Source organism: Spermophilus citellus (assembly GCF_964194105.1).
Source record: "Spermophilus citellus genome assembly, chromosome: 3".
NCBI lineage: Eukaryota > Metazoa > Chordata > Mammalia > Rodentia > Sciuridae > Spermophilus > Spermophilus citellus.
This window is the reverse complement of record NC_138184.1, coordinates 79060679-79088143: the sequence shown is the minus strand read 5'-3', so window position 1 is coordinate 79088143 and position 27465 is coordinate 79060679. Positions and strand designations below refer to the sequence as shown.

The 27465-nt window shown below is 52.7% G+C and overlaps 1 protein-coding gene across 4 annotated transcripts in view; it reads right to left on the bottom strand.

The window, feature by feature from the left end:
• Positions 1 to 384: 384 nt before the first annotated feature.
• PXN (paxillin) overlaps positions 385 to 27465 on the bottom strand; it is a 48054-nt gene continuing 20973 nt past the window's right edge. The window contains exons 2-15 of one of the 4 annotated variants that reach the window (XM_081283933.1): positions 12189 to 12415; positions 11760 to 11875; positions 11188 to 11324; positions 10897 to 11098; positions 10025 to 10160; positions 7677 to 8546; positions 6112 to 6387; positions 5548 to 5847; positions 4850 to 4945; positions 4410 to 4580; positions 4150 to 4323; positions 3221 to 3302; positions 2947 to 3095; positions 385 to 2506 (exon numbers count right to left, since the gene is read on the bottom strand). In XM_081283933.1, the coding sequence (XP_081140059.1) occupies positions 2240 to 2506; positions 2947 to 3095; positions 3221 to 3302; positions 4150 to 4323; positions 4410 to 4580; positions 4850 to 4945; positions 5548 to 5847; positions 6112 to 6387; positions 7677 to 8546; positions 10025 to 10160; positions 10897 to 11098; positions 11188 to 11324; positions 11760 to 11875; positions 12189 to 12415 (3203 nt within the window). In that variant the 3' untranslated portion in view covers positions 385 to 2239. The remainder of the gene's footprint in view (positions 2507 to 2946; positions 3096 to 3220; positions 3303 to 4149; positions 4324 to 4409; positions 4581 to 4849; positions 4946 to 5547; positions 5848 to 6111; positions 6388 to 7676; positions 8547 to 10024; positions 10161 to 10896; positions 11099 to 11187; positions 11325 to 11759; positions 11876 to 12188; positions 12416 to 27465) is intronic. The other 3 variants (XM_081283934.1, XM_081283935.1, XM_081283936.1) reach the window with 3 other exon arrangements.

Sequence of the window (27465 nt, the reverse complement as noted above, 5' to 3'; positions counted from 1 at the left end):
GGAGGCAGTAGAGAGCCACTTGCAACTGTATGTCAGGGGCATTCTGCCAGGAAGGGGCCGCAGCCAAGGTATTGGGCATCTGGCTCCACAGAAACACAGGCAGGGGCATGTCCTGGGCTCCCATCATGGCTCTGTGGGCCCTGGGGATTGCCTTGTACATGTCAAGATCCTCTCCAACCTCTTTCCACATCTAAATGAGTGGAAAGACACCCACAGGTCCTCAGGGATACCCTCAGCGGATCCACGGGACAGCAGCACATAGTAGAGCTTCCAAGGAAAGAACACCAATGATTTTCCCTCCCTCTGAGTTTGGGGAGGGTTCAGTTTCTCTTCTGGGACCACTTGGTTGTCAGATCACCAAGAAATGGCACTAGCACAGGTGAAAATAATGGCACACTTTATTGGCATAAATCACAGGAATTGAAATGGAAGAGGCCAGGTTAGAAGTTTATAGAGAAAAAAAATCAAATGATCAAATAACCATTGACCCAGAGGGTTGACTCCCAGAAACCCCAGTCCCTCTTGAGGAGGGACCTGGAGTGGGTCATTGTAAACAGAGCAGTAAGGCCTGTGGTGGGCGTGGAGATGTCAGACCTTTGGAGGACCTCCCAGACCTAGGCAGCTCCCAGGCCAGCCCCGAGGAAAAGATCCTCTTCTGGGACCGCAGCATACTCAGCCTGTGCTGGGAGGCCTGTGGACAGGTCTGAATCCCTCCCAGTAGACCACTCTGGGGTCCCTTGCCCTAGACCAGGAAACCCAGGCCTGCCTGTTCCTGCTTTATCCTGGGAAAGAGCTCTGGGGCTTCCTGTCGCTTCAGCAGGACCCTGTCCCTCTGCCCCAAATCCTCTCAGGCTCCCTTGCACCAACCTGGGGCCTTCTCCCCAAATTGAAGTGCCAATCACCCCTGTAAAGGGGGAGGAGCCTGTGCCAGTCTCCAGGGAGGGCAGGAAATTTGAGGAAGGAATATGCCCAGTGGAATCAACAAGACCAAAGAGACATTTATGGTCTTCATGGTCAAAATCAGAAACCAATTTTTCCTGAGAAGACAGGAGAAAGCCCCAGAGAAGTAGTGAGGAGGCCAAGAATGTTCAGTGGGTTCTTTGTTGCCAAAAAGCTCCTACTCAGACAGGAAGCAGCCCCTCAAGTATACTTTCCCCTTCTCCTCCCTTAGGAACAGGACAGATGAGGTTCAGAATTCCAGGTCCCAAAGGGTCAGACACACTCAGGCCAGTTTGAATTAAGAGCTGCTGGCCTGGGCAGAAAGGAAGGGGTTCAAAATACAGCAGTTTATAAAACAGTCCTGGTGAGCCATGAAGTTACAGAAGAAGAATCACAGAGCTGCTCCCAGTTCACCTGCTTACGCTAAGAAAAAAATAAAATACAAATTGCTCCCCGACCCGGTACAAAGCAAACTCCAAGCCAAAGCCATGGTCACTGACAGGACCAGCAGCAGTGGATGAGGAGGAGGAGAATATAAAAGGGAACGTCTTTAAAATCTCTTCAAAATCATCTTGTATCGAGAAATAAAAGCAACTTGGGTGACATAATTCAAACCTCAGTGTAGAAATCTATCAAAGTCGGTACAGTGTCCAGGCCCAGGCGACACTCCCCACGGGTGCTGTCCTGGGAGATGGAGGAAGTGGCTATAAAACATTATTGCTGGAGAGGCCTTTCTCAGTAGAACCGGAGCAGTTATAAAAGGGGCAGTTGGGAAAGGGGACAGTCACCCAGGCCTGGGGAGACTGAAAGGCGAGAGCCCAAGAAACCTGCAGTCCCTTGAGCACTTCCACCCTTGGATGGATGGGTTTATGCTGGCATTGTTTGGAGGGAGCAGGGAACCCCCCAATTCTCTCAGGACAGTTAGACTGTGGTTTGAGGGGATAAGGATAAAAAGAGACTCCATGTAACCCTGCCAGCCCTTCCCTCCCAAGCTCTGCTGCTGAAATCCGAGTACAAGATGGTTCCAGTGTGGGTTGCTGGCCGGGCCGGGCAGGTTCATGGGGACACATGTCGGGTGGGATGGAGCCCCCAGCCTCCACCTCCAGGAGGATGAGGAGTGGGCAGCCTGGGGAGAGCTGTAGGAAGAGGAGGGAGGCCCAAGGCTTTGGTGGGGGCTAGAGAAGCACACAGGACCCCCATGCCCCTTGTCCCATCCTGTGCCAGCTGAGGATGAGGGTTCCAGTTTCCACGTCTCTGGGTCACAGTAGCAATCAGGGCGGCGGGGCTGGGGAAGGGACGCCTAGCAGAAGAGCTTGAGGAAGCAGTTCTGGCAGTAAGGCTTGTCGTTTTGCTCCTTGAAGGTGCCCTTGTTCAGCTGCTTGAGGCAGAAGGCACAGACAAAGTGCTCCGGGTGGAACTTCTTGGCCATGGCGGTGATGCAGCGCCCTGTGATGGGCTTCTGGCAGCCAGAGCACAGCGAGCCGCGCCGCTCATGGTAGTGTACCTCACAGTACGGCTGCCCGTCATGCTCAAAGAAGCTGCCGTTGATGAAAGGTGTGAAGCATTCCTGCCAGACAGAGAGGGGGCACGCTGGAGGACAGGGGCTCAGAGGCTGGCCCTTCTTGCTGGGCCAGCTCCTGGCATCATGCACAAGGACGGTCCAGGTCATCACACTCTTACTGACCCACTTGCCCAACATTTCCTATGTGCAGAGTGCTGAGCTACGTACTTGCAGTTAAGGGACCAGCCCAAGGTCGTGCAGCTACTAAGGTCATACCCTGCATTCAAACAAGGTTGGATTCCTGGGTACCTAAGCAGGGGCTGTGACTGTGTTGCCAGAAACTCTGGTGCTGAAAAATGGGATCTGTTCTTGGACTCTGCATCCTAGGTCACTATTTGGATTCACATGTGCATTTAGAAGTTTCCCAAACTTATTTGATCAGAGAACCCTTGATGGACCCCCAGCTGCCTCTTCCAGCCCCTCCAGATGCTTTGAAGGCTCCTTACCCGGCACACAAAGCACTCAGGATGCCAAAGGGTGTTGAGGGCTGAGATGTAGTTCTCCAGGATGGCCCGGGCACAGCCACCACACTTGGGCGCAAACATGTCGAAATAATCCTTTCGGCAATAGGCCTTGCCATCCTTCTCATGGAACCCTGAGGAACAAGGGATTTGGAGCAAGTTTAGGGCCTTCAGAAATGGAGTTATCCTTACCCCAACCTCAGCAGAGTCTCCCAGCCCTCCGAGGGGACAGTGGGTTAGTCTTCCAGTCCTGCCGTACCTTCAGGACCAAAGAAGGCTCCACATTGGGCACAAAAGAAGTGCTCAGGATGCCAAGTCCGGTCAAGGGCCGTCACCACTTTCTGTGAAAGCAAACAGTAGGAAAGAAAGTTCAGCTGCCAGCCAGGTGAGGTGGCGCCTGCCTGTCATCCTGGCACCTCAGGAGGCTGAGGTAGGAAGATCGCAAGTTCAAAGCCAGCCTCAGCAACAGGGAGGCGCTAAGCCACTCAGTGAGACCCTGTCTCTAAATAAAATACAAAATAGAGCTGGGGCTGGGGCTCAGTGGTCAAGGGTCCCTGAGTTCAATCTCTGGTCCAAAAAAACAAAAAAGAAATTTCAGCTGCCACTCACAACTGAGACTCAGGTGCCACTGTCCTTCCCACCTTGTTTCCAGCTCATAGCCAACGAGAGTAAAATGTTCCCAACAAGGTCTCTCCTACTTACACTCAAAAACTCAATCTAAGAGTTCAGATTTATTAAAAGATGTGACATGCCAGACCCTCTCTCTTTTAATCCTCACAAAGGACTGAGATCATAGGTTCACTGACTCCTATTTTATAAGTAAAGAGACTTAGGCTCAGAAAGGCGAGGCATTTCCCTAACATCACACAGCAGGAAGAGTGAGACGGCTGCTGTTCAGCTTCATTTGTTGGTCAGCGCTCCTAATTCCTGGGAGTCTTGCAGAAGGAATTCTGGACAGAAGTGGAGGGGAACTGGAGCTACCTAATGTGCATCAGGATGACCTGTGGATCAAGCCTGGGTTTGAATCTTAGTTTCCACCATTTCTCTGAGCCCGCACCCTCTGAGGGCTATGGCAAAGATGAAATGAGCTGATGCAGGCATCGTGCCCAGATAAGGTGAAATCCTGGCTGCCACCCCCGCCCCCCGCCCCCCCCCCATCCCACCACTGTGCCACCAGCATAAGCTCACATCCAGGATGGGACCGTTGCAGTAGTAGCAGCGTGGGGAGAAGAGGTTGTGATAGTCCTTTTCACAGTAGGGCTGTCCATCCCGCTCGAAGAAGTTCCGGGATCCGATCTCTTCCTGGCAGTGGGTGCAGACAAAGTGTTCAGGGTGCCAAGTCTTCCCCATGGCAGTCACAACCTGAGGAGGACGATGGAAGGTGGCTCAGGGAGAGGAGAGGAGAGGAGCGGAGCACAGGGCTCTGTGCCCACCTCCCCACTCATCACCTGCCCGGCGATGGGCTTCTTGCAGGCCCCGCAGACTCCTTTGGCAACCGTGGCAACCCCCAACTTGTTCAGGTCAGACTGCAGGCTCCCCAGCATGCTGTCCAGCTGGCTCCCAGGCTTTGGGGGTCCCCCGGGGGGTGAGCTGCTCCCAGTCTTCCCCTGAGCCATGAACTGTGGAGAGGGAGGGGGGCTGGTCAGGACGTCTGGGGTATGGGGTCAGCAGGGCATCTTGAAGCACTGCAGCCCGGAGGCCGCTCTCCCTCCTGTACAGGTAGTACCAGTGAGGCAGGGGCCTGGGGAGCCCTAAACATGGGAGTGACATTTGCAGGCCATCCTGGTGGATGGGGGCTCCCAAGGGATAAAAGAAAGGGCTGGTAGCACCCTGCTGCACCCAGGGAAACACCACAAACAGGAGCTCAGCCCCCGGCCCTGGCACTGACCCCTCCCTCGTCCTGCCCTTCAGGGCTGCTCTGCCTGCCCCCTGGAGGCCAGCTGGAGTGCCACTCTCCATCCGCTCTTTGTTCCAGGCTGTGCATCTTAGATAGGGGAGGAAAGGAGAAGAAACTTTTCTTTTTAAAAAACTAAAGAATAAGAGACATTGTCATCGGGCTCTTTCACACAGGGAATTCAGGATGAGCTACGAGGATCTTTCCCTACTGGCAATACCAAAACCAGGAGACAGAAATCTAGAGAAACCCAGAGAGGAAGGCCCAGGAGAGGGAGGCAAGCCACCCAAAGGCACAGGACGAGAAAGGGAGGTGATTAGGGCCAGAGAGCAAAGAGGCCTCACCAGGTACTGGGCCTATGGACCGGAAGGGGAAGAGATGGGCTTTGGGTTCCTCTCTGGAATGAATTCCTCTGTGTCAATACCCGAAGGAAGTAGGGAGGGGTAGGCAGAAGGGAAGCCTCACAGGAAAGCAAGAAGTCAGTTGATTTCCTGAGAGGTGTGGCCAGGGTCAAGGTCTAGGGAAGGACTGTGGTGGTTCTTGTACTAGGGCTGTGGATGGAGGGAAACCCCTCTGTGTGTGTGTGTGTGTGTGTGTACGCGCGGCATTTGCCCACATGCAGAGTGGGGGGTGGCACAGGCACTAGGACAGGGAATGAGCAAGGTCAGTGCTGGGGCCCCTGGGAGGCCTGCCTGCATCGGGGAGAAGAGTGGGTCCTCGTCCGTCTGACAGCCCACGGACCTCACAGTGTGGGCTGCGCGAGTGGGAGAGGTGGCGCCCTGCCCATCCTCATCACGGGGTGCTTTCCCCGCACTCTGGACCCCAGGAGAACCATGGGTACAAGCTGAGGGCCCCAGAGGGGAGGAAGAGGATAGGGGAGAAGAGCTGCTGGCCGAGGCGTCCTGGAGATGCTGCGGCAAAGGGACAGAAGGAGGAGCCAGAACAGAGATGGTTCTTCTGAGGGGAATGGGAGAGTCGGGAGGGAAGACAACCTGGGAAGAGGAAAGGGGAAGAGAGATGAAGGAGACGGAAGAAATCATCAGCCCAGGGAGCAGGGGGACTGGAGAAGTGAGGTCCCAGATCCCCCCAGGCCTTCCCACTCGGCACCAAAAGTGAGGCCAGCCTCCCAACAAGGTCACAGGATGTAAGTAACCACCCCACCACCCCTAAGTCCCTCCTCTAGCCGAGGAGAGGACCAAGGAAGCATCTGGACACCTGCTGCCCAGGCCCCGACCTGCCCAGCATCTCCTGGCTACCTTCTCTACCAGCTGCCCCCCAGCCCGCCTCCCGCGTGGCTGCACGGTGATGACAACACCCTCGGTCAGCCAGTCCTGCGTGGAGGGCCCTGGTGGCCCCGCGACCTCCTCCACCTCCGGCTGGATGCCCAGCCGGCCCTGCAGCTCTGCGATTAGCTGCTCCTGAGATGGGGTCCTGCTCAGGGTGGCGGGGTCCAGCCGGCGGCGAGGAGAGGGCTCCCGGGACATGGGGTGCGCGTGGCCCGTCTCCCGGCTCCTCCTGATCACAGAGCGGATCTGGGGGTGGAGGGGGAAGCTGTCACTCTCTTTCCAACTCTGGGCTGGCATGATGCCACTCAGTCCACCGCACTCAGGAGTCCCAAGGGAAGGGAGGGCAGAACACAATGGCCAGAGAAAAGCCAGGCGGAGGGGGTGGCAGCAGGAGGCAGATGGGGTGGGCTCAGGAGTAGAGGCCCCAGGAGAACCTTCTGGCCCAGCATTTACCTCCAAGTGGGCCTCTGACCTTGGGTAAGACCCTTAACTTCCAGGGACCTCCGTCTCTCCATCTTTAAAATGGGGTAACAGTGTTTTCTTGGCTTCACTTACAGGTTATCAGAGAATTGAAAGGATGTAAGCAAACGCTCTTGACAGGCTTTAAGGCTTTTTCTTTTTGATTTACAATAGAAAAATGCAGGCTTTCCTTTTCAGTAAATCTCTTAATTAGTTTTCTTTCGTGCTTACTTTATTACTTACTTGTTAGTAGTTTTTGTTTTGTTTTGGGTTTTGGGGGGCGGCTCTTCTGTTGTTTTGTTTTGGGAAAGGACATACAGTTTTAATTAAGCAGGAATAAATAACAACTACAGTAACGGCAGCAATGGCTTGTGCTACTTCTACATACTTTCCAAGAATTTTCTCATTCAATCCTCTGGACAACCTTGATGGAAAGCTGTCTTATTATTACCCCATCCTAAAGATAAGAAAACAAGCCAGGCATGGTGGTGCATGCCTGCAATCCCAGCAACTAAGGAGGCTAAGACAGGAGGATCACAGGTTCAAGGCCAGCTTCAGAAACTGAGACCCTTTCTCAAAATAAAAATTAAAAAGGACTGGGGATATAGCTCAGAAGTAAAGTGCCTCTGGGTCCCATCCCTAGTACCACACATCCACAAAAGGGCGGGGGTTGAGAGAGAGAGAAAACTGAAGCACAGGGTGGCTGCCCAAGGTCACATAGGTAGCAACCATTGGCCACAATATGGTTTGCATTTAGGTCTACGTGGTTCTGAAGTCCAGCTTTCAACCATTCTGCACATCAGAATGTCAAGGGCAGCTCAACCAAAGGGAAAAGTCTTAAATAAGCAAGAAGTGGGTCCTCACTATGAGGAAAGTCAGGGTCCAGCAGGGCTCTGTTGGTCCCACAAGACCCACTGCCAAGCACTGGTGGTCAGGGTCACAGGCCACAGCACCTCAGCATCTGCTGCCCAGGCAGACACATGTGGAGTAGCAGGCTGCATGCAGTTAGCAAGGAGCGGCCCACACTCAGAGCTGCTGAGGGCCATGCCTAAGTAGCTGCGCGAGCCAGTGCCTGCCTGGCCAGAGGTGGAAATCCTCTCCGTAGTGTTGGCTGTGCCCGTGACCATGGCATGCGGAAGCTCCAGCTGATCCTTCCTGGCCTTGGAAACAGCTTCAGTGGTGCCCTCAGGGCTCCTTGGGGTCTCAGGGTCCTGGGTTGGCTCCCTCAGGGTTCCCCTGTGGGGCATCTCTCCATTTAACTGCTCCTTGTGAACCGGGGCAGAGCAGCTGCTTCCCAGCACCCTTGGCTCTGGCCTGGATCTCCCCTTCTGCTGGCCATAGTCCTCTGTGAGAGTCCAGGTATCTGGGAAGACGGCCTGACGGTCCACGGCCACCACAGGTGGCTCCTGAGAGTCGCAAGCAGCTCCACGGGGAGCTTCAGTCCTGGATACCTCCAAAGCCCATGGCCATTCCCAAGTGGCAATCTCAGCTGCCTCTGAACACAAAGTGTTAGCTGGGGGCCCCCAGGGACCTCCAGGCTCCTGGGACCCTGTGCTCCAAGCAGGGGATGGAGTACGGCAGAGGGGAGCCCTAGAAGGCTCACTCATAGGGTTCAGCAGGTCCTTCCTAACTCCATCCTGGCTCTCTGCACAAAATGACCCCGGAGGACCCTCCACAGAGGGAGAGCTTGAGTTGCAGGTGTCACGTGTCACCCTGAAGCCAGCCAAGTCAAGCCAGCTGGGGGCCACAGGAGGTGGAAGACCCTGTCTATTTTCTTCAGTGCAGAGAACTTCTGGGGTGTGGTGTTGGCCTTGAGGGGTGGGTTTAGAGGTGGATGGCAGGAGTACAGAAGGCAGGGGAGGAGAAGGAGGAGGAGCGGTGTGGAGTGGGGATGGAGCTGGGCAGGGCAGCCCCAGGGAGCGCAGGGCCACAGCAGAGGAAGTGGTCTGGAGGAGAGAGACAGGGAGAGGGGAGAAAAGAAAGAGCAAGCTGGGGTGAGGCGAGGAAGGACAGTTGCATCAAGGGTTGAGTTGGACTTAGGGCTCAGAGACCCCCCCATCTATACTGACCCAGGTGCAAAGGTGAAGCACAGGGGTGACCCTTGAAGACTCAGAGCCCCCCAAAAAACTTTCCCGGGCTTCATATCCTGCTTGGCCTTCAAGAAACCCAGGCCAGCAGAAAGCAGCCTTGATGCCATACCCACAGGGCCACCCACAGTGGGTAAGATGAGGTGCATCACAAGGGGACAGGTGGCCACGGAGATCAGCCTCAGGCACAAACCAAGGCAGGGTCAGCCTCTGGCAGCCTGCTCAGTCCTCCTCAGATGGTGGCTCAACTCTTAGCCCTATCCTTCCTAGACAATCCCAGCTTGCCTAACGTCCCCAAGTCCTTGCACTAAGAGCACCACCAAGCACCAGCGGCTGAGCTTCTCTTCACCGGGCCTAGGGACACAGACCATCTCAGAAAGCAGTGACAGCCTTAAGGGCACCAGGGCAGGGCTCCCTCAGGCCAGTGCCTGAACCCAGCTTACTGCCTCTCTCTGGCTGCTCAGAACTATGGCACCCAAGACTCACAAGGCCAGGTGCAACCATCAGCCCAGTGAACTCCCATCCTCCAGGGTAGCCCCCAGACAAAGGACGAGGAGGTAACATTAGGCCAGGAATGCACTGACCCTTCCCATACCCGCTACACCCAGCCCCCAAGGTCTCCAGCTGACCTATGTGGAAGCAAAGTCAGCAGTTACTGGAGAGTTCTGTCAATATCAATCCCCATCAAGGCACTGCATCCTCTAAATAAAACATCACGGGCTCGCAGGATGGGGAGGCCCCGGAGAGGGGCAGGGCCAAGTCCTGCAGGACCAGCCCAGCCTGGCAGGTTAGGTTTCCCACACGCAGGATTCGTGGGAACTCTGAGGCCCAGTGGCCTGGCCCTGGAGGGACAGGGAAGGGTGGAAGGAGGCTGGCAAGGGAGGCCTGTGAATTCAATTGCCAGAAGCAGAAAGAAAGAGGATGTGTTGAGGACAACTAGCGTGGGAGATGAGGCTCCAGCGCAAGTGACCTCTCAGGCATGGGATCCTGAGTCCCACATGGCCCAGCAGAACACACCCTCCCCCACTGAGAGCAGCCATCAACACAGGGCCCTTTGTCCCAGTCCTGGCCTCCTGATCCCCTCAACCTGGGTGGCTGAGAGTACCCAAGGAGGAAGGAATGTCCCAGCGGAGTGCCTCTCTGCTGCTCTGCAGCTCAGTCCCACATTCCGTCTCGCTTCCCTTCCCCAAATCCTGCTGCCCTGGCAAGGCCAGAATATCTCAGAGTCATATTTGGACAAGGCACCCAAACACTGAGGGACCAAGGTCCAGCTACTCACACTGAGGTAAAGGAAGAGAAGGACAGAAAGCATGGAAGACAGAGGGGCTACAGGGCACCTTAAAATCTGACAGCGAGGCCATCAGCTCGTCCAGCTCCCTGGTGGCAGAGGAGGCCGAGATGCGCGTCTGCTGCTGGCTGGAGGTGACTCTCTGTGGGCTGCTCATCTCGCCCTGGTTCACAGTGATGGCCGGGCTGCAGGGCAGGCATGGTGTCAGTGGGGAGCCCAGAGGCCAGCCCCAAGCTTCACAGGGAACTGTGTCAACACCTCAGCTCTGACTCTGGAGTCCCAAAAACCTCAAGCTCAGGGAAAGAGCACCAGTGCCCAGTCTTTCCTGGGGACCCACTACGGGGAGAGGGCTGTCGGCTAGGGGACAGCACTGAGGTGAGCTGACTTGGGAAAAGACAGAGTTCGTACACAGATGTGAGAGTACGACAGCCTAACACTAATAAGAGTTAATGTTATTAAGTACTTGTCACAAGTATTACACACGATGAGCCAGAAACCATTCCACGGACTTTATGTGTATTATTGGTCTCAGCTCTGGTAACATAGTCTTATAGTCTTAGCCCCATTAACCCACAACCACTTATCCCATTTTACAGATGGGGAAACTAAGGCTTGAGAGCTGACACACAGTAACTGGCAGAATCACGACTTAAAACCCTGTCGACAACTCTGAAGTCTGTGCTAACAGTCACTAAATTGTAGGTGGCCTCTGTGTGTACAATGTCCGCCTTTTCTGATGGACAGTGGCCAGTTGAAGACAGAAATGATGTCCACACGACTCACCACTGTACTCTCAGGGTCTGGCAAACAACAGGCACTTAAGGGGATGGGTGACACCAGGGCTAAACAACACAACACAGAGCCCAGGGACAGGCTGAGGAAGATCTGCCCCAGCGTGGGGAGAGTCCAGTGGATACTCACACAGGGCTGGGCACAGAGCTCTCCAGTTCATCCAAGAGACTCTCCACACTAGGCCGAACGTCCTCCAGGCCCCGGCCCCCGTTCCGCTTGGGCTTCTCTTTTGTCAGGGGCCCAGCTTTGACTCCCACAGGACTGTTGTTCTCTGGGATGCCATAGTGAGGACTCAGGGCCCCCGGGAGTGGAGGGCTTGTGTTGGTCTCCTCTTAGAGAGAAGGAAAGAAAAAGGTCGCTTATCCCTTGAGCCCTCTGAGGATCCAGAGGCAGCAGACGGGCCTGGGGAACCAATCCTACCTGCAGGGAAGCCTGGAGAATTATGCTGCACAGCATTCAGTTCTAACAGCAGACGGTCAAGTTCAGAAAGGTTGCTGCCCAGGGAGGAGCTCATTACAGTGGGTGAAGGCTCGGCTGACTTCTGCTTGTTGGGGAAGCTTTGAGAGCAAAGGGAAGAAGACGGTGAGCGCTGCTCCGCGGCCGGGCACTGGCACTCCCTGGATTCTCCGGAGCATAGAGTGGAGGGGAAACAAAGCAAGACGACAGAGACTAGGGAAGGGATGTGGTAAGGAGGGAGGAGGAAGGAAGTCTTGCTTCAGTTCCTCTACCACAAGGGAACGCTGTGACAGTCCAGCCCATCCGCTACATGGAGATGTTAGTGACAAGGTGGACAGGCCAATTAACAGGCATATGAACTGGCCAGGAGCCTTGGGGCCCTCGGTAGACTAAACCAATGACGCTGGAGGCAGCACCCTCTGAGAGTCAGTTGCCATGCCTGATCCCCAGCCTCAGCTGCCTCTAGCCCAGGGCGGGAGGGCTTCCCAGAATTTCGGAGCAGGAAGAAGGACGCCTGGGGGGGGATGAGGCTGTACCTGTAGACGTGCTCCTCCTCACTTGCTCGTGAGCACGGAGAACCAACACCGTCCTGGGGGTTGGAGGCACCGGAAGTTTTGGCACTGGAGCCGTACACAGGTGATGGGGATGGAGGCTACGAGAATAAAAGTGCTCAGAGAACTCTCCCAAGGGGAAGGAAAGAATGGGGGACAGGAGGAGCTCGAGTCACCCCCAGGTGGCTCCTGCTCACAGTCAGTCTCACCAGGGAATTTCCACACTCTGACTGGGACACTGGTGATTAATACTTGGTCACTGACCCCCTCACGTGGTGGGTGGGATAAGCAGTGTCTGCCAGGGGACAGGCAAGTCCCCTGATCCATTCCTCCACTGGCTCCCCAAGCCTCTGATAGATAAGATCCTTTTGCCCCCAGGGCTTGGGGATTTCCCAGGTCCTGTCCCCTCCTTACCTGCTGATGAATGAGTCGGGAGCCACTGGACTGCCACTGGTCTAAGGGGTCAAGGATTGTGCCATTGAGGGCCTCGCTTGATGGGGGTGGAGGGACAGGGGGTGGCACTGCAATCTCCTGGTAGGTGTGGTTTCCAGTTGGGTAGGAGTAGGGGGGCTCCTCGGACAAAAACACAGGCCGCTTGGAGATGTGGGAGGTGGTGGACTCCAAGTCTGCCAGCAGGGCGTCTGCAAAGAGAAGGCACCAGGGGCAGGTGAGAATAAGGCACCTGCCTGCCTACACCTCAAGAGTTAATGACTTCTGGGCATCGGCCCCACCCAGGGGAGAGATGACCAGCCTCAGGAGAGGAAGCTGCCAGCCCAAGAGCCTGGCCAAGAACAGGCTCCCAAAGCTGTCCTCTTCTCCCCAAGGCAAGACGGAAGGTGCTCTGGAGCTCACTCGGGGCTGCTCCCTAGGGCTCTCCTACCTCTGGATGTCGGGCACCTGGCTCTGCGTTCCTCCCCACAGGACTGTGCCGCTGGCTGGTGTGAGAAATGCCTTCCTGGAACTCTGACTCTGCAGAGCAACGCAGAGAATGGACAGGAGGGGCCCCACGTCATGGGGAGGGGCCCCTGCGCAGCGCCAGGCCCTCAGTGAACTTCCAAGAGCTTATGCTTCCTAGCCCACGGGTGGGAGGGGACACTAAGCAGTACCTGCCCTCCTGATCACATAGAAGCAGAACCCCAAGTTCTAAGATCCTCCTGAGGCTCCAGGCTGTGGGGTAAGGTGTGTGGGGACACAGGGGGTGGTACAAAGTCAGTGCAGTGGTCCCCACCTCCTGGTAAGCTTCTCGGCTGGTTGTTTCTGTAGGAATCTGGCAAGCAGCCTGGCCCCAGAGGCTCCAGGGCCCCACTACTTTGCTTTTAACAGGAGGAGCCGAATCAGCCCTCAAGTGTAAGCGTCCATTCTCCTGGCAGCCGACAGGAGGGGTGGGGATGGGAACTGCTGACCTTCTCACCTTATCCCCCCACCACACACTCCTGGGACCCTTGACAGGCCCATAGTCTGGACGGGCCAGCTCCAGATGCCACACCCTCATTCCTGCCATGCTCCTGGACTTGCTCACCCTGAGCTCCATGGTGAACTGCTTGATTCCTGGCCCTCAGGATAATTGGTATCAAAAAAGCAATGGCTGCATTTTTTTGCCATTTACTACCAACAGGCACAGGGCTGGTGTTTGCATACATGGTCCCAGTTAATCCTCCTAATAACCCAAAAGGTTGAAATTCTGATCTTCCCTATCCAGCTGAGGAAGGTGGGCTTGGAGAGGCGGAGGGATCTGCCCCAGCAACAAAGCCAGTACCTCAGGTAACAAAGCCTGTGACTCCGCAGAAGCCCCAAACCCAAATACCCAGCCTGCACTGCTGTGACCAAAAAAAACGATGCCATGTTGTGGTATAACTTCCTGAATGTCAGAAGCCCAAGATTTGAAGGCTACCAGCCTGATCCTTCCTATCTGCTCTCATCTCTAGCCCCACTTCCCTGAAGAGAAGAGGGAAGTAAGGCCCTCACCCAGGTCTGTGGCGCCACACCTTGTCCCAGCTGTCTGCTCTGGTCACCCACCCACTGTAAGTTGGCCACACCTACTCCAGGCTCTTGTCCAGATGGTCAGAGGGGAAGCCTGTTCCAGGGTCCAAGAGCCTGGGTCCTGGTCGCCTACTTCAAAGGAAGACCAGTTCCCACTGCCCTCTCCCACTCCAGGCTCTTTGGGAGAGGTTCGGCTTTTGGTCTCCAGCAAACCGGAACCAGGAGTTGCTATGTATCTAGATAAGCAGAAAAGGAACCACCAGTCTCCAGGGCCACACTGCTGCCTTGGGTTCCCACTGTGTCCCCATTTCCTCCAGGCCCAACCCAGCAGGGACAGGGCCCCTTTTTCTTCATCATGGGCACAGCTGGGAAACCCCACAGTGGGCTCTCCAGAGCAGACAAGTGCAGCCCTAGGACGGTTGGCAGGAGCAGCCACAATCCTGAAAGCCCAGCAGGGCCAGGGCTTCATCTGTGTTACCTGCCTTCCTCCTTATAATGACACTGACACAGACAGCAAAACCAGGGTTCAGAGGCAGTCATGTCCCCCACTGCCAAAGCTGGCTGAGGTGACAACACTGGTCTTTGAACTCAGGTCTCTTGGGCTCCAGACACTCAATGGGAGACAAATGTTCTACCTTCCGTGGTCAACATCTGAATCCGAGTCTACTGCCCCTCACCAAAGCCACATGGGATGACTGTAAGTCTGGCTTATTGGTTTATGGACTGGATTCTGGTTTAAGGTTTCAACAAAGATGCCTATGTTGGTCAGACTGTTGCTTGAAGGGTGCAGTCCTTGGGTACAGAGACAAGAGAACACTAGAGGGGCTGAACCAGACCTGAGTTCAAGTTCCAGCTCCTCCATCTACTATATTCATGCTGGGCTTCTCTAAGCCTCAGTCTCCTTGGTAAGCAGTGTCTGTATGGAGTTTATTGGGATAGTTAATGCTATAGTACATGGGCAGATCTTATTTGCTTTATGTAATCCAGAAAAAGATCTTCCTCCAAGAAGGATAGGAGGCAAAGTACTGACTTATCCCCGCAAGTCTTTGCTGGGCAAGACATGAAAACACAACTTTGAGGAGGAAAATACAGTAATCCACTAACATTCAAAATGTAGTACGTGTAGCTGTCAGGGAGAAGGCACACTGTCTTCCAGTTTTCTCCAAACCTGTGTCTGCCTGAGTGAGGAACCCCAGCAGGAACCTATGCAAGCCACAGGGTCTCTGGTGTGACATCCTTCTCTTTCTCCACCTTAGTCCTCACCTGTGACCTGGATAGGGCCTGGTGTCACTGTCTTCCAAAACCCACAAACCTCACAAACCACTCAAGGAAAGGGTTCAGAAATACAGAAAGGGCCAAGGCGTAGATTCTGAGGTTGACTTTGGATTCTGACGGCTACAGATGCCCACTATTTCTCCACAGGCTGCAAAATGGTTAAGGGCCAAAGTCTCCTTGCCAGCTCAGTGAACTCCTCCCCTGGCTTGAGTAAACAGGCCAAGAGCACACAAAGGAATCCACTTGTAGGTAAACCCCCATCCCAGGGGGTTCCCCAAAATTTGAGCTATAGCTACAACATTTTTTGCTGTTTTTTTTTTTTGTTTGTTTGTTTTTTGTTTTTTGATACAGGGCTTCACTGTCACCCTAACTAGCTAGGAGGCTTCAAACTCCCGGACTGAAGCAACCCTCAGGCACAGCTGGGAGTACAAACATACACCACTATGCCTGGCTATAGCGACAGCCTTTGGCTCAGCTCTAAACACTGAATGGCAGCCTCAGACATTCCGCCTATCCGTACCCTAAGGAAAGGCAGGGGGCCCCTCCTCAAAGACTACTAGAACCCTGAAAGACCAGCAACATACCCTCCCTTCCCACATACTGACGGACACGTTCCAAATGCCCTGGCTGGAAGCAGTTATGGGGTCCTCATTTAAGCTATGGGAGACCTCAAAATTCCTCAGCATCACTCCACTAAGTTGCTGGGTCCAGGCCTGAGACCATCTTGACTCAAGTCACCCTGAGGGAGGAAGCCACCTGAGGTGGCTTTATCTTCTTTTTGGAGGAAACCACCCTGGGATCTGCAGTCTTTTTGCCTCTCTGGGTCAATGAAAACACACCCTGACATTTGAATTCTCAGAAGAGGAAAGCCAAGATCAGTGAGTGAGACCATGCAATCTGTGTGTTTGGTGGTAGGATGGGTGTAAAGGCCCCACTGGCCAAGGGCAAAGGTCCGACTAGGTCCGACTAGGAAGGGATGCAGACCATCAACTGCTACCACCAGAGGGCAGCACTGGCCCACTGTCTTCCTGCCATTGGGCAAGTAACCAAAGGTAACCTGCAATCAACAGAATTTGCAAATTGAGCCTAGTCAGGGAAGCCCCAGGAAGGAGTGTGCTGAAGTTTCAATCCGGTTTTTTTTTTTTTTTTTTTTTTTTAGTTGTGTATGGACTCAATGCCTTTGTTTGTTTTTTTGGTGCTAGGGATTGAACCCAGGGCCTTGTGCATGTGAGCTATATCCCCAACCCCCTTTATTTGTTTTTATGTGGTGCTAGGATCAAACTCTGTGCCTCATGCCTCACACTTTCGACGAGGCAAGTGCTCCACCACTGAGCAACAACTCCAGCCCAAAGTTTCAATCTTGGTACAAGATATGACGGTTGAGCTGGAGGGGCAGCAAGCTACCAGAAGCAGCACCAGGTGGCCAGGATACCAAGACTCCAGGACCATGCCTGGAACACACTATCATTTGAAGGTACAACCCAAGGGTGATACGCAATGTGGCCCAAAGGGACATACTCTCTCACTTCTAGGGGTCTCTCTGAAAATGTAATGCTGCAAGTACCCCATTTCAACCCATGGCCATGCCTGGTCCAAGCAACAGCTTGGAGCAGCAGTGGCTTTGAGCCAGGAGGCTGACCAGAGCTGGTGGCAAGATGGGCATAGTGCACAAGGGGCCAGACCAAGAGGAAGAGGCCATTCCCTGGGCCACGGAGATCAGCTGTAATCCTTGGAGATCAGCTGTAATCCTTAGGACTGGGTGGAAGCCTACAGGTCTGCAGCCCCGAGAGGGTGAAGATGCACGCATCCCTGCCCCCCCCCCCCCACCTAAGGAGGGAGCCAGTCCGCTAGCATTCCTAGGCAAATGATGGTACAGTGCACCTCAAGTTTCCATACCAGCCCACGGGCACAGGGTGGAGGAAACCAGGGGTCCCCTCATACCCCCAACATAGGCATGAGCCTCAGACTACCCTTTAAATACCCAGGCTGACCCATTGACAGGCAGCACTCAGTAATGGGTTAAAGAGGATCAATGGGGTGGAGCTCAGTAGTAGAGCTCCTGCTTAGCATACAGAAAGCTCTGAGTTCAATTCCCAGAAGGAAAGAGAGAGAGAGAAAATATAAATCAATGAACCTTTCCACTCCACCCCCAGGCAAAGCAAAGAAAAAAAAGTCAGGGTTCTTTCACAAGCTGGGCTTTCTCTACACCAGGACCAGCCACGATATCTTAGTATGTGATAAAGTCTGTCAAGACCGGAGGACTGGAGCTGGACAGGTGCCAAGAGAGAGAGAGAAAGGTCCATCCAGGATGGTGTGTGAGAGGGAGGAGGAGCCACAGCTATTCCACTCTCCCCTCCAGGCTCTAAGGACACTAGAAGTTATTAGCTTGCACAGAAGGATTCCGAGCTACAGTTCTGCTCAGTAGCTGAACTACTTGGGTAGGTCACTCCAGGTTCTGGTGCCTTGGTTTCCTTGCCTGCCCCATAGGAATGCCACCATTTTACTCACAGGATTAAGATTAAACAAGAAAACAGACATAAAGCACCTACTTAGCACGGGGTTTGAAACAGCACACTGTCAGTAAGTGGGCCGCAGGAAGCAGACTGGAGCTCTCTCCTAGAGAAATAAATGTTCAGCCCTAGAAAGAGAAAGCACCTTCCACCCTCTCCTACCCCTGAGGGTAAAGGACGCCACAATATAGTGCTGAACCAGCAGGAAGGGCACCATTCTGGCCAAAAGCCTCCTGCCAGATCTTACCCTTGAGCCCACAGCTGAGACAGGTAAATGTGGGGCACTGAGCCAGCTTTCTCATCCCTTCCTAGGGTTTGAAGGTGGCCCTTCCTGGGCCCTTGCCACCTGGCCCACCTGACTCACCCTGCCACTCCTCCAATAGTAGCCCCAGTAGCTCCAGAAGAGAGATGGTGTCTGGCCACCAGGAATGCCTACCCAACCCTACCATGCCTGTTACCTAGGGCCTGGCTGAGAGGCCACAGCAAGCACAAGCCTTGAACACATTCTTTCCACAGGTCAGTTTAACTCAGCTTCCATGGCCCCAGGCAGGGCCTAGACCAGCTTCCTTAGGAAATGACAAGAGGAAGGAGGGGTGAATGTCCTTCTTTAGTTCCTGACAAAGGTAGCACAGGGCCGCCACAGCTAAAGGGTGGTCCCAATAGTCCTAGGCCACCGTCTATACCTGTCCTCCTATCAGGTGAAACCCGGACTTCCAGACAGATAGCACCAGCTCTGCAAATGCCCACCCTGAGGAGATTAGAGAAGCCAGCCTTAGACCCCCTCGGTCTGAGCAAGGGAGGATTCAGGCTCCCTGCTGACCACCTGGGCAGTCTTGGTGGCTTCAGATATCACAGATCTGATGGGCCCCCTTACAGCTACACAGACCCTCATCCCCTTTGGTGAGACTCTTCCAGATTAGGAAGGAGAGCAGGAAGGCAGGTCTTCCCCCTCCCCTGGCCCCAAGTCCCTATCCCCTCCCACATCCCAGAGCACATGAGCAGTTAGAGCAGTAATCTAATCCGCAGGAGGGTGCTTTTACTCTGTGAGTAACACCCTAGGAATGGGGAGCTGGGTATATTTATCCTGATAACCGTCCTGTCCTCAGAGGAAAGGCAGATCTGTGGCCAGTAAGGGCCAATCCACAATTAGGCCAGATCGGCTCTGCCCCCACCCAGTCCAGGGACCTAGGGCCTGGACACTGATTAGGAACTAAAATCTCCAGGAGGAGCCCTCCCTGCCAATTTGGGTTCTTGTCAAACGTCTCCTTTCCAAGAATTAAACTCCAGCGAGCAGGGACCTTGTCTACCTTACTTGATGCTTTATCCCCAGCAGCAAGAATAATGAATGGTTGAGTGACAGAGGGACTGTGAAGAGCAGGAATATGGAGAAGGAGGAGTGGACAGGGAAAATAGCCAGGGCCAAGCAGAAGCCAGGGTGCCATGCTCCAGGCCCAACCTACTGAGTGCCCATCAGTGTACTGGATAACCTCTCTGGATGTCTTCCCTCTCTGTAAAATATCCCCATTCCTGGTAGCAAGCTCTGAGGAAGGGACATCATTATGGGTGGGATTTATATAGCACTTGTGAGCTCTTTGGGAGTTTGTCTAAATCCAAGATACTGCTATTATCTGAACCCCAGACAGGAACTGTTCTCCCTCAGGGAATGGATGAGAAGCCAATCAATACCATAGTGTCATTTAAATATTTAATAGCCATGCCTGCAGGTTATAAAGACTCAGCCACCAAGTCTCCTTCGCTGACTCATGCCTCACTCAACAGGAACTGCCATTTTACTCTCAGCCCTGTAGGAAGTGTGGGCTGGGGGTGACACACAGGAAATGAGGGGAAAAGGCCAGAGAGTTTTCCAATCTGCCAGTGGGGTGTGGGGGGCCTGTTTGTCTGAATAAGGCGGTTCCTTCCTGACTTCCTCAGTGCCAGAGGCTGGTTTCCTGCCTGCTGACAGGCCCTTGCAGAGGTTGACACAAGATGAGTGTACAGACAGGTTCACTTTCTTCATTGGGTACCTGGCTTGTGCCCAAGGTCACAGGGCACAGGTAACAAGAGAGAATAAAGGGGGCTGGAGATGTGGCTCAAACGGTAGCGCGCTCGCCTGGCATGCGTGCGGCCCGGGTTCGATCCTCAGCGCCACATACAAACAAGGATGTTGTGTCCGCCAATAACTAAAAAAAATAAATAAATATTAAAAAATTTTCTCTCTCTCTCTCTCTCTCTCTCTCTCAAAAAAAAAATTAAAAAAAAAAAAAAGAGAGAATAAAGGCTGAAAGGCAACTCAAGAGGTCACCCTGAGCTCCAGGCAGAAGCCCAACTGTGCCAGGTCCCGCCTGCATCAAACACATAGCACCCTTGCAGGGCCCACATACCAGGTGCCTGGCTGCAGGGGCTTCCTATCAGACTGGGCTCCAGGTCGTTAAGCAGCAGCAGGTGAGAAGAGGTGGAGGAGGCCCGTTCCGACTCTGAGTACATCCACATGCCTTCCACAGCTAGAGGCTCAGCCACACAGTCCAGGATGGCAGAGTAGTGGATTCTCCTCCCTTAAAGAACTCATCCTCACAGCCACGATCACAGTCCCTCTCTCAGAGCCACTCCCTCCCCAGAGGTCTCAGAACACCAAGGACACATTTCCTTCATAGATTTCATCCACCTCTTCAGGTCTCCCGGAGACGCAGGACCTTTTAAGGTCAAGTCTAGGGCCTCACAAAAGGCCCATCCCACTGTTCCTTCAATGGGTAAAATATATTCATACACAAAAAAAGTCAGACGGCCTCGAGCCCAGGAGACTCATGTGCTGGAAATGTCCTCAGCAGTTTCAGATTCACTCCAGTCCCTTCCTGCAATTTGTTGTGCTTCCAGGCAAGTAGGTCTGTTGCAGAGCAGGGCAGCTCCAGGGGCCTCTCCCCCTGCTAATCACCAACAGAGGTTAGGAGGGGCTGAGGAGTGAGTCATCACCCACCCCACAGAGACCCGAACAAAAAGTTCAAAAGTTTGCCTGTTCCTGGGATGAGGCCTTTTGTGATGTTTATGGCTTTCGGGGCACTAGTTACCCACTCTTTTGCTAGTCAAATTCTGACTAATGAACACAGCCCAAGAGGACCAGAGACCAGGCCCATACTTCCCTTTTCTCAAGCAATCAATTATTTTCTGAACCGGCCCTTACTTCCTCGATTTCCCAGGTTCTTCTTTCCAAAGTACCCTGAACAGTTCACTCCTCTTTTAGTTCCCACATGTCCTGGTCCCGATGTGGCATTAATTTCCTTCACGGGGCCTCTCTCCATTTAACATGAACCTCCCTTTCTTTCCATCAGCTGCAGCCAATGACATGGACTCAGTCCCTCTTCCCAACTCACTCGCAGACCCCACTCTGGATTTTTTTTTTTTTTTTTTTACTCTGTCCCTTCTCACAGACACCACCCATTTGATTTTTGGAAATGCACCTTTTTTGTGTGTGCCCCACACTTCAGTTTCCTATTAGACTGCACGCCCCCCTGTGAGCAGGCACTTCCTTCCCCCTCCAGGATCCCACAGCATGGACACCCTGGTAGGCCTCTCAGAGAGAGCTGGAAAGACTGTGCGCTGAGCAAGGGGCAGTCAACAATACAGTCCCTGGATACCAACTCCACAGAGGCTCAAGTTCCTTATACAAAATGGCAGTATTTGCATATAACCTGTACACACCCTCCCATATACTTAATGAGTTTTTGAGATGGGGTTTCACTCTGTTGCCCAGGCTAGCCTTGAACTTGTGATCCTCCTGCCTCAGCCTCCCAAGTAGCTGGGACTACAGTCATATATGACAACATATCGGGCTTTCCCATATACTTTAAATCATCTCTAAACTACCTAATACAATGTAAATACTTTGTAGATAATTATTATACTGTATGGTTTAGGGAATAATGACAAGGAAAAAGTCTGTACATGTTTAGTACAGATGCAATTTCAAAATTTTATTTTTTTTCAGCACAGGGGTTTGAACTTGGGCAGGGACTCTCCAACTGACCTACATTTCCCCCCTTCCCTGTTCCTTTTTTAAAGAAAGGGTCTCACTAATTGCTGAGGTTGACCTCAAACTAGCAATCCTCCTGCCTCGACCTCCTGAGTAGCTGGGATTACAGGTGTGTGCGTACCAGAGCAGCGGGCCTGTTTTTTAATATTTTCAATCTGCAGTTGGGTGAATCTGCAGGTGCGAGACCCACAGATACAGAGAGCAGGCTCATTCTATTAGTGGTTCTTTGCCTACATAGAGCAAATGTGCAACCTGGGGTTGACAATCTGTTCTTGAGCCTTCACTCCCTGCTCAGGCCCCATCATTGTGACCTGCCTCTCAAACCAGGCTCTCCTTTCCCTTTCCTCAGCCATGACCCCTATCCTCAATACTTACCGGCACCTCCATTTTTTACCCAAGATGTCCGCACCTCCAGGGGACAGTGGGAGGTCAGGCCCACAGTAAGTCATCTCAGGATAAACCCAGAACACCTTCTGAAGGTCAGATTTACACAGAAGCAAGAAACTCAAATCACTATCTTAAATTAAAACAAGCAATGTTATATTTTAAAGCCAAATACAAAATGGAAGTGAGATTGTAAAACTGATAGAGGCTTCAAAGAGACTTTTTGCACATGCACTTGGGGACTTTGGTGGACCGTTTTACACAGCACCACAAAGCCCCGACTGTCTGCACATAAAGCTACCCCTGTCCATACTGCAGATTTGGCTGCACTGGTAGCCGTGGGGGCTGGGACAGTCACAGAGCTTTTTATATACCCTTCTGGTATCCCACCCGCCTGGCAGTGTGGTACAGTGAAAAGAACGAGCATCCCAAGAGAGGCAGATGGCTTCAAATCCACCACTCGCTCGCCTGATGAGAGCTGACTTGACCATTCCGGGCTTTAGTTTATTCAAACACCTCACAGAGCACGTGGTGAGTAATAGATGAAAAAGTATGATGGGCTGGGGATAAAATAAATGTGAGCCTCCCACTCTGACACAGAGGAGACACTCAGTAAATAAATCCACATCACTGATTTTCATCTCCCTGAGGACGGGAGGGGGAGGAGTTGGAGCCAGGGACTGTGGCCAGGGATCCTGGGAGCTGTGACAGGTCGTCACCAGCTCAGGCCTTCTTGCTGAGCAAACCACTGACCTCACCCCTCTGTGCCTGGGGTTCATTCCAAGTCCTTCTCAGAGAACATTAGTTGAGCCCAGAAGCCTCCAACTTGCTGCCTAGCAAGGGCAGAGGCAAGACAGAGAAGCTGCAGGGCTTTAGCACTCGCCCTGCCAGGAAGGCACAGCTCCCCAAGATCCCGTAGCTTAGAACCCAGAGTGGAGACAATAGAAGAAGCTGCCCAAGCCCCACGGAAGTTCCCAGGGGAACAGGCCCAGGAGAAAGAAGCCTTTGCCTCTGCCAAGGAGTTCTGAACCCAGCAGCATGTCACAGAGGAAGCAAAGACAGGGCGATGGGGCAGAAAGAAGTTCAGGAGGAGGGACAGAGGGCAAAAGGGAAATAACCCTCCCTCCGTGGGCATCCACAAGGAGCCCCACCTCATGACATTTCACAGATGAGGAACAGAGGACCAGAGCTGAGGAGTGCACCCTCCAGGCAGGCAGGGTTCCCCCAAGGACAGCTCTGCCTATTCACAAAGTCCATCCCAGGACACCCCACAAACAGAGGAGGAGCTGCACAGCAGCTGTCCCTCATTCTGCTGTCAGCACTCCCCACTTCCACAGCATCAGTCCCCCAAGCCCCTGGAGGAATCCAAGAAAGTGAGCCATTGTATAGACACCACAGTGTCTCCTTCCCTCTCCTCTTCCTCACCTTCCACCCCAGGCAAGGTTCTGAGCTACTGACAGTCCCTAGGGATGGCACAGGGAATGCAAGAATTCAGAAGAGGTAGAAAGACTCCTCACTCCAGCTAGACTTTCTGCCGTACCAGGCTGTCGTGCAGGAGCGTTTCCTTCCTGCACTCTAGGCACAGTGCTGCTGCTGCCATCTGAGTACCTTGATGCCAGACGGGGCTGCCTCAGGCACTGATGTGTGGTCTCAAAGAGGTAGCTCAAGAAGCATCGGGAGACAGGACTCCACTGTACACACCAAACCAGCCAACTGAAAGCGAGATGGAAGCAGCTGGCCTGGACTCCCCAAGCCACAGAGAACCTAGATGTTCCTCCAGTGGACAACCCAGGGCCTCCCCCAAGCACTTACTCTACAGAACAAAAAAAGCAAGCGGTTCCAGGTTTCTTCCACTGTGAATGCTGTTCCTGCCTGCCCTGCGTCTCAGGCCTAGAGGATGCAGTCGACACGAGCACACTGGAGAAACAGGCCTGAGCTAAGGGCTATTCTTGGCCCCTGATTCTCAAGTCTGATGCGTAGTCCATCAGTCATAAGATGTGCCACCACCCACCCTTGACTAATAATCATCAAACATTGACACGTGCAACTGATTTGCTTTTACTTTGAGAAAGTCAACTGAAGTGGGTTCAAGATGACTCCATGACGGTCAGCCCCACCCACGTCTTCCAACGAGCTTTCTTGAGAGAAAACTGGAGAGTGTGCAGAACCCTGAACACACCCCAGGAGTCATTCATAGGATTGAAAACACTATTTCAGATAGTCAGGAGCTCTGAAAAGAAGAGGGGGGAGGAAAAGAGCCAGCCAGCCAGCTGCCCCCTGGGTGCACCCCCAGTTGACCCTCAATGACACTTTGGCTTCCCTAGAAGCCATTTATACCATTCAGCCCTGGATCTTTTTGGTCTCACAAGATTTGGAAGCCATCTGCTACTTTCAGGGCTCCAGGAAATGCTGGAGCCCCTTGACAGCTGGTGTCACCACAGATAGTTGTCACCTCCTGAATAAGGTCCCATCCCACGCACAGAAGTTCTAAGTCATCACAGTCCCCCACCCCCATGCTTCCCAAACTTGCTCATAGGTAGCAGGCCTGACCCAATATGAGGCCCTAGTGGGATGATGACACTGATCTACAAAGAAGGATACCTCCAGCTAGTGTCCTGAAGAGGGCAAGGCCAATTTAGCTGGAAGCTGGGATCCTTGCTGACTCTCTGCACTGGGAAATCTGCCTCTTCCTGGACAGGGAGGAAGCAGATGGAAGCTGAAGAGTCACACTGGAAAACCACAATTGGAATAGGGAAAACAGTTTTTCCTGAAACAAAACACACCCAGGAATCTCCGGGGTCTCATTTTTGGTACAGCACTCATATGTAGGGACATCAATATACAGGGAATGACACAGTGGGAACAGAACCAAAATAAAACCCTGAAGTGGGCTGGGGATGTGGCTCAAGCAGTAGCGCGCTCGCCTGGCATGCGTGCGGCCCGGGTTCGATCCTCAGCACCACATACCAACAAAGATGTTGTGTCCGCCGAGAACTAAAAATAAATATTAAAAATTCTCTCTCTCTCTCCCCTCTCTCTCACTCTCTCTTTAAAACAAAAAATAAAAAATAAATTAAAAAAATAAAAATAAAACCCTGAAGTCAGCCTGCAACAAGCCCACCAAACCCAGAGCTGAGACCTCAAGTCAAATAGTCCCCAGGCCTCATGCTTGAACTGAGCAAAGGAGTCCGTGCCCTGGGGCTCAAGAGGCAGAGAAGGTTCTAGGACTTCCACCTGGCTTGGCATGTCCAATCCAGCTGGCTACACCAGGAGATAGACTGGGGCCAGGATGGGAGGGATCCACTCCACTCCTGATTTGGATTTTATCTCAGGAGACACTCAGGGGCTCTGGGGAACCAATCGAGCAGAGCCAAGACAGATGGCAACAGCAGCGTCCGACTGTAATACCTAAAAACAGCGCATAGGAAGTCACCAATGTACGCATATGGAGCATTCCAAAAGTTGTTTGGAAGTTGGATTTTGAGTTGTAGAGAATGTCTTCTAACAGAAGCAACACTGAGGGCAGATCAGGGCCACTATTCAGGTAGACCATTCACACCACTAGTCCCATGTGCTGGATTTTGCCATGTTTGTAAGGATTTCTCTCTCACTGAGGTATGAAGCAGAAGGTCACTCTGAGGAAGGGCCAGGCCACATAAATCTGGAGCACTTGAACCCACAGTTCCTGCTCTGTGCCATCCATAGGGGCACAGCTGTCCTAGTTGCTCCTGGGTTAGACTTCCCAAGGACAGATTAGATAAGAAATGCTCTGCTTCTGGTCCTTCACAACTATATGCAAATCAAGAACCCTCATGTTTAAATAGGTATCCTCTGCTGGAACAAAACTCAGCTGGGGCTGCCTCATCTCCACCCATCTTCACGTCCAGACAGGAAATGGTCACATCAGAAAGTGCCTATCCCACAACTACCCTTTTTGATGCAACTTGTTTCTGCTTTTTAAAGTGTAGAAGTTTGGGGGCTGGGGTTGTAGCTCAGTGGTAGAGCGCCTCCCTGGCACATGTGAAACACTGGGTTCAAACCTTAGCACCACGTAAAAATAAATATAATAAAGGTATTGTGTCCATCTAGAACTAAAAAAATATATTTTAAAAATTTCACTTAAAAATTAATAAACAAAGTGTAGAAGTTTTGGCTGGGTGTGGTGGCGCATGTCTGTAATCCCAGCAACCCAAAAGGCTGAGGCAGGAGGATTGAAAACTTGAGGCCAGCGCCAGTAACTTAGGAAGACCCTGTCTCAAAAATAAAAATAAAGTGTAGAAGTTTCTGTCCTCTTCCACCCCTCCCTGGTGTGCTCCAAACTATGCCTTACTCTATGGATATCATCCCTTGGTGAGAGGTGCCTGGCCCCACATCTGAGAGGTCAGAGTCAGGCTATTGAGAACTGTCAAATCTCCCTGACTATGAACAAGGACTCCTATTTCCACATGAAAAAGATGAATTTCAAACCGAGGCACAAACAGAAGCCACAACACTTTGTGTCCAGTCCCTCTGAGTAAAAATTCCAGGGACTATGCTACCCTTAGAGTGAAAGGCAGCTCAATGTAGGGTAACAGACAGCAGGAAATCCCTGTGGCCTTTGGGGCAGGAAAAACAGGAGCCCAAGGAGCTGGTGGGTGGGCAGAGCAGAGCTTGAAGCCCAAGCCTAGACTGCTCCAACTGACAGAGAGTCTGGAATGCAGTCCTGCTGCCCAACACTACAGTTCCTCTCTTCTCTGGGCCTGCTTGTCTTTTTCGTGAAATAGGAATCATAAATGCCTAAGGGCTGGGCTAAAAAGACTTCAAGACCTCTTTGAGAGATAAACTCTTTGACTATTCTCCTTCTGGAAAGGATTCTAGAAGGAGCAGAGCCTGGGGAAGGGAGCAAAGGGAGGCAGAGACCCCAGTCTGAAGCCTGCAGGTGAAACTCCTGACTGATGTGTTTGTACTTTTTAAGAAAGCTGAGTTAATCTGAAGAAACTGAGAGACTTCACGTGAAAACCAAGAATCCTAGCTTCTTTGGAGGAGCCAAAAGAGCTGGCAATACAGATGGTCCCTGACATATAGTGATTTCACTTACAATTTTTCAACTTTCCAATGATAGGAAAGCAGTACACACTCAGCAAAAAACATACTTCAGGGACTGGGAATGTGGCTCAAGCGGTAGTGCGCTCGCCTGGCATGCGTGCGACCCGGGTTCGATCCTCAGCACCACATACAAACAAAGATGTTGTGTCCGCCGAAAACTTAAAAATAAATAAATAAATAAATAAATAAAATACTTCAGATTTTAAATTTTGATCTCTTCCTAGGCTGGTTACATGTGGTACCATATGCTTTGGAGATGGCTGGCCAGTGACAATGAGCCACACTATGACAAGGGGGAATAACTGACACTCTACTGTGTACTGTGTTGCTAAGCAACAATATTCAGCAGGTTATGTGTATTAAGCCTGGAATTTTTGACCAGGCACACCTGTAATCCCTATAACTCAGAAAGCTAAGGCAGGAGGATCGCAAG